This window comes from Electrona antarctica, assembly GCF_951216825.1.
Source record: "Electrona antarctica genome assembly, chromosome: 6".
Classification (NCBI taxonomy): Eukaryota; Metazoa; Chordata; class Actinopteri; order Myctophiformes; family Myctophidae; genus Electrona; species Electrona antarctica.
This window is the reverse complement of record NC_136811.1, coordinates 55,548,940-55,555,404: the sequence shown is the minus strand read 5'-3', so window position 1 is coordinate 55,555,404 and position 6,465 is coordinate 55,548,940. Positions and strand designations below refer to the sequence as shown.

Here is a 6,465-nt window from a genome sequence, read left to right as displayed (position 1 = left end):
GCAGATATGCATGCTATTTTGTCAACAGCGAAAGTTTAAAATAGTGGTTAAAGTGGGTCATGAGGTCACACACGGGGGGGGGTTACTGCAGCAGGCAGCTACACTTGGCGGTCTTCTCGTTACTCTTCAGGCCGTACAGCTGGGTGGCCAAGCCCTGGACCAACGTCCAGAAGTTCTCGAAGGAGATGCTCTGGCCGACCTCCAACCCCATCTTCTGCAGCAGCTGGCCCACGCCCCCGTCTGCCTGCAGGGACACACAGAGAGAGAGAGAGCAGAAACAAACAGTCATTCATCCATTCATTCATCCATTCATCCATTCATTAATTAATTCATTCATTCATTCATTGTTCATATATTCATCCATCCATCCATCCATTCATTCATTCATTCATTCATTCATTCATTCATTGTTCATATATTCATTCATTCCGACTCCATCAGCCTGGGACACACTTATAGGCCAGTCAATCTAAGATTTGACCCAAAAGAAATTGCAAAAGTAATCGTTCAATGTTTTGTTTTTTTATGATCCTTATAGGTTCATCCAAATAACATAAATTGCGGGTCATGGTAAATCCAGGGGTTGAAACCATTAAAAACATATACAGTAGGGCAAAGACATTTGAATTATGCTTTCAGCATAATTTTTCGACCATGGTCGAGATCATGGATTTCACAATGCCACGCCAGATGGGAAGCTTTTCAAACTGTTCTGAGGTCAGTGTTATCACTGATCAGTACCGTGGTCATGGTAGGAAGCTGTTTGGACCACCATGTTGTCAAACTGTTCTGAGGTCAGCGTTCTAAATGTATTAATACCTTGGCCATGGTAGGAAGCTTTTTAAACTGTTCTGAGGTCAGCGTTATCACTGATCTGTACCTTGGTCATGGTAGGAAGCTGTTTGGACACCATGTTTTAAAACTGTTCTGAGGTCAGCGTTATCACTGATCTGTACCTTGGTCATGGTAGGAAGCTGTTTGGACACCATGTTTTAAAACTGTTCTGAGGTCAGCGTTATCACTGATCTGTACCTTGGTCATGGTAGGAAGCTGTTTGGACACCATGTTGTCAAACTGTTCTGAGGTCAGCGTTCTAAATGTATTAATACCTTGGCCATGGTAGGAAGCTTTTTAAACTGTTCTGAGGTCAGCGTTATCACTGATCTGTACCTTGGCCATGGTAGGAAGCTGTTTGGACACCATGTTTTAAAACTGTTCTGAGGTCAGCGTTATCACTGATCTGTACCTTGGTCATGGTAGGAAGCTGTTTGGTCACCATGTTTTCAAACTGTTCTGAGGTCAGCGTTCTAAATGTATTAATACCTTGGCCATGGTAGGAAGCTGTTTGGTCACCATGTTTTCAAACTGTTCTGAGGTCAGCGTTCTAAATGTATTAATACCTTGGCCATGGTAGGAAGCTGTTTGGTCACCATGTTTTCAAACTGATCCGAGGTCAGGGTCGCTGTGTTGTTCTCCGACGCTCCGTGGAACTCCGTGACCAGAGTGTTGAGAGCCAACTCCAGTTCTGAATACTGTGAACACAATAATAACAATCATAATAATCATAATAATACAAATAATAACCAGTAAGACGCCCTGAGGGCGAGAAACTCATCCGCCTGGGTGACGGCAGACTGCTGGGCGAGCGCTGGCGCTTCGGCATGGGGGGGTAAGATCAACATATGGAATAAATTCTGTACTGGCCATATATATGGAGCGTGTCTTGAGTGTACAGGGTTTGATGAGGTCAGATCAACATATGGAATGTCAGAACAGGTCAGCTCCATATATGGAGATCTAAGGGTGGCAGCGGGGGCAGTGTCTTGAGTGTACAGGGTTTGATGAAGGCCCAGGTATAGGGCCGGGCCTTAATTTTCAGGCCTGTTGAGAACTCTAGTTTTCGCCGGCTGCCGGGTAACTTTGGCTTATTAGCTGCACTAATAACTTTGGGGCAGGCCCGTCTAGAGTTTAAATGGACAGGTATCAGTCAACAGGCCCGTCTAGAGTTTAAATGGACAGGTATCAGTCAACAGGCCCGTCTAGAGTTTAAATGGACAGGTATCAGTCAACAGGCCCGTCTAGAGTTTAAATGGACAGGTATCAGTCAACAGGCCCGTCTAGAGTTTAAATGGACAGGTATCAGTCAACAGGCCCGTCTAGAGTTTAAATGGACAGGTATCAGTCAAAAGGCCCGTCTAGAGTTTAAATGGACAGGTATCAGTCAACAGGCCCGTCTAGAGTTTAAATGGACAGGTATCAGTCAACAGGCCCGTCTAGAGTTTAAATGGACAGGTATCAGTCAACAGGCCCGTCTAGAGTTTAAATGGACAGGTATCAGTCAACAGGCCCGTCTAGAGTTTAAATGGACAGGTATCAGTCAAAAGGCCCGTCTAGAGTTTAAATGAACAGGTATCAGTCAACAGGCCCGTCTAGAGTTTAAATGGACAGGTATCAGTCAACAGGCCCGTCTAGAGTTTAAATGGACAGGTATCAGTCAACAGGCCCGTCTAGAGTTTAAATGGACAGGTATCAGTCAACAGCCCCGTCTAGAGTTTAAATGGACAGGTATCAGTCAACAGGCCCGTCTAGAGTTTAAATGGACAGGTATCAGTCAAAAGGCCCGTCTAGAGTTTAAATGGACAGGTATCAGTCAACAGGCCCGTCTAGAGTTTAAATGGACAGGTATCAGTCAACAGGCCCGTCTAGAGTTTAAATGGACAGGTATCAGTCAAAAGGCCCGTCTAGAGTTTAAATGGACAGGTATCAGTCAAAAGGCCTGTCTAGAGTTTAAATGGACAGGTATCAGTCAACAGGCCCGTCTAGAGTTTAAATGGACAGGTATCAGTCAACAGGCCCGTCTAGAGTTTAAATGGACAGGTATCAGTCAACAGGCCCGTCTAGAGTTTAAATGGACAGGTATCAGTCAACAGGCCCGTCTAGAGTTTAAATGGACAGGTATCAGTCAACAGGCCCGTCTAGAGTTTAAATGGACAGGTATCAGACAAAAGGCCTGTCTAGAGTTTAAATGGACAGGTATCCGTCAAAAGGGAGGCATCGGAGATGAAGGACGGGTTGGTATAAGGGTCAACATGTGGAGGTCAGCTCCATATATGGAGATCTAAGGGTTTGAGGTTTGAGGTCAGATGTAGAGTTGCTGGTCGACTCCATACAGTATATGCAGATCTAGGTGATTATCCAGTCCTCTCCATGTACAGTATGTCTATCCAGGGTTTGATGAGGTTAGTGTTGTGATCTTCATATATGGAGATGGACATTTGTGACTAGATTTGACTGAGCGCCTGCCATCGCGCAAATTCCAGCTTTTCACCAGATGAGAAAAACTTTATTTTTTATAGTTAATAGCACAGGCAGCCTCTTCACATACTAGATCATGTCTGAAATAAGTGTCAGAGCTGAAATCAACATGTAAATATGAAATAAATGCTTAAACATGTAGCTAGGTGTAATGTTAGAGAACCACAGAAGTGAACCTTTCAAGCCTGTTCTCTCAACTCACTGTTTTCTGCAAGACACCTATAAAATATATCTCCAAAACTGGTGGGTCAAACTGAGCAACCAATATGTCAATTTGAAGCTATGATTCCCTGCTTTCATATGACATGAAAAAACGAAAATTCAAAAGAATCCAATGGCAGCCCCTCAGTCAAATTTGGCCACATATATTGAGCGTGTCACGAGGCGAGGTTAATAATAATGTCGCAAAGATAATGACACTGAAACACAAGCCTATTAAAATAACATGAGAAATATTCTCCCATTCCACCCATGACCAAAATGTGCATCTTAAAGCATAATGTGAGAAGCCAGAGGGGTTTAATAACAGAATGACAGACAATATCAGGCCTATGGTCCAATATGACAACAAGCAATTTAACCCGTAAAAGGTAGTGGTAAGTGGTATAACCGGAAGTACACTGTGATGATTGGGTCTGGTCACCCTAAATACACTGTGATGATTGGGTCTGGTCACCCTGAATACACCGTGATGATTGGGTCTGGTCACCCTGAATACACTGTGATGATTAAGTCTGGTCACCCTGAATACACTGTGATGATTGGGTCTGGTCACCCTGAATACACTGTGATGATTGGGTCTGGTCACCCTGAATACACTGTGATGATTGGGTCTGGTCACCCTGAATACACTGTGATGAAGGTCTGGTCACCCTGAATACACTGTGATGAAGGTCTGGTCACCCTGAATACACTGTGATGAAGGTCTGGTCACCCTGAATACGCTGTGATTGGGAACAGTCACTCACTAACTGTTGACTTTCTAGGTGTGAAGTCATGACTCCATGACTCCATGTAATCTATGTTGACTTTCTAGGCGTGAACGCAGTGTGTCACATACACACCATGGGTGCATGCTGAGGGTACAAATGGGGCCCAGATGGACCATTTTAGTCCATCTGTGACCTCGCGTGTGAGTGTGTGTGTGTGTGTGTGTGTGCGTGCGTGCGTGCGTGCGTGCGTGCGTGCGTGCGTGCGTGACCGCTGTTCAGTACATAATTTCTAATAAAGGTTTCACGAGCCTTTATTATGTCCAAAATTCATACTTTTCGGGAACCCCTGATGTGATGATTATTGTAGTTTTTTGATTGCATACTATTTATTTATAGAAATTTAGTACGATGTTGCGTTCTAACATCATTTTTGCGAGTTTAGTGTCGAATACAACCTTCAAGATTCTTGAGGGTTTCATGCAACTACCAAACCACAGACTATGTTGTTCATTCATGTTTTGGAAAGATGGATTCTATTTGCAGTGTTTGCTCAGTGTTACGAGCGAACACGCGTTCATCGTGAAACTACACTGTCTCTCTGCATTCTATGATCCTATAGTTTACTGAGACACTACACTGTCTCTCTGCATTCTATGATCCTATAGTTTACTGAGACACTACACTGTCTCTCTGCATTCTATGATCCTATAGTTTACTGAGACACTACACTGTCTCTGCATTCTATGATCCTATAGTTTACTGAGACACTACACTGTCTCTCTGCATTCTATGATCCTATAGTTTACTGAGACACTACACTGTCTCTCTGCATTCTATGATCCTATAGTTTACTGAGACGCTACACTGTCTCTCTGCATTCTATGATCCTATAGTTTACTGAGACACTACACTGTCTCTCTGCATTCTATGATCCTATAGTTTACTGAGACACTACACTGTCTCTGCATTCTATGTATGTGTTTACCTTGCGTTCTGTAAATCACACTGGATTAAGAGGGTCTGATAAATGACTACATTGTAATAGTGATACATTTAGGTGATAAATGACTACATTGTAATAGTGATACATTTAGGTGATAAATGACTACATTGTAATAGTGATACATTTAGGTGATAAATGACTACATTGTAATAGTGATACATTTAGGTGATAAATGACTACATTGTAATAGTGATACATTTAGGTGATAAATGACTACATTGTAATAGTGATACATTTAGGTGATAAATGACTACATTGTAATAGTGATACATTTAGGTGATAAATGACTACATTGTAATAGTGATACATTTAGGTGAATATCAGGATGAAAACATAAAGTTATAATGTTACCTTTTCCGCCATAACGATGCCTTTTTTCCAACAGGACAGAAGCAGGAAGAGACCGGTGTTAACAAAGTTACTCTGTGGTGAAACATTACACAAACGCGCGTGCACACGCACGCGCACACACACACACACACACACACACACACACACACACACACACACACACACACACACACACACACACACACACACACACACACACACACACACACACACACACACACACACACACACACACACACACACACACACACACACACACCACTCCTACATTCCACAGAATCCTCCCACTTTGCAAGAAACCGGATTCCACCTTCCTGTTCAACATGCTCTCTCTCTCTCTCTCTCTCTCTCTCTCTCTCTCTCCCTCCCTCCCTCCCTCTCTCTCTCTCCCTCTCTCTCCCTCCCTCTCTCTCTCTCTCTCTCTGTCTCTTAAAAGCAAGTATGCTTCGGTACTTTATCTCAAGTACGACAGTTTGACAGAGTAACTTAATTGTAGTTGCAGTAACATTTTGACCAGGAGGAGTATGATCTGTATTTTTACTGAAGTAGTGGAGTTGTACTGTATCTGGTGCCCAGAGGTATCACTGCCCTGTAAATCTGTGGAATCACATTATCTAATAGTGCCTGTCTGAGGAGGGGTCACATTATCTAATAGTGCCTGTCTGAGGAGGGGTCACATTATCTAATAGAGCCTGTCTGAGGAGGGGTCACATTATCTAATAGAGCCTGTCTGAGGAGGGGTCACATTATCTAATAGAGCCTGTCTGAGAAGGGGTCACATTATCTAATAGATCCTGTCTGAGGAGGGGTCATATTATCTAATAGTGCCTGTCTGAGGAGGGGTCACATTATCTAATAGATCCT

The 6,465-nt window shown here is 43.2% G+C and overlaps 1 protein-coding gene across 1 annotated transcript; it reads right to left on the bottom strand.

Annotated features, from left to right (window-relative positions):
* Positions 1-80: 80 nt before the first annotated feature.
* LOC306924257 (protein S100-A13-like) lies at positions 81-5,757 on the bottom strand. The gene is made up of 3 exons (XM_079502694.1): positions 5,602-5,757; positions 1,401-1,532; positions 81-244 (listed from the first exon to the last, which is right to left on the bottom strand). Exons 1-3 carry the CDS (start codon positions 5,611-5,613, stop codon positions 83-85), a joined length of 306 nt encoding a protein of 101 aa, XP_079358820.1. The 5' UTR covers positions 5,614-5,757; the 3' UTR covers positions 81-82.
* Between the last annotated feature and the right edge of the window lie 708 nt (positions 5,758-6,465).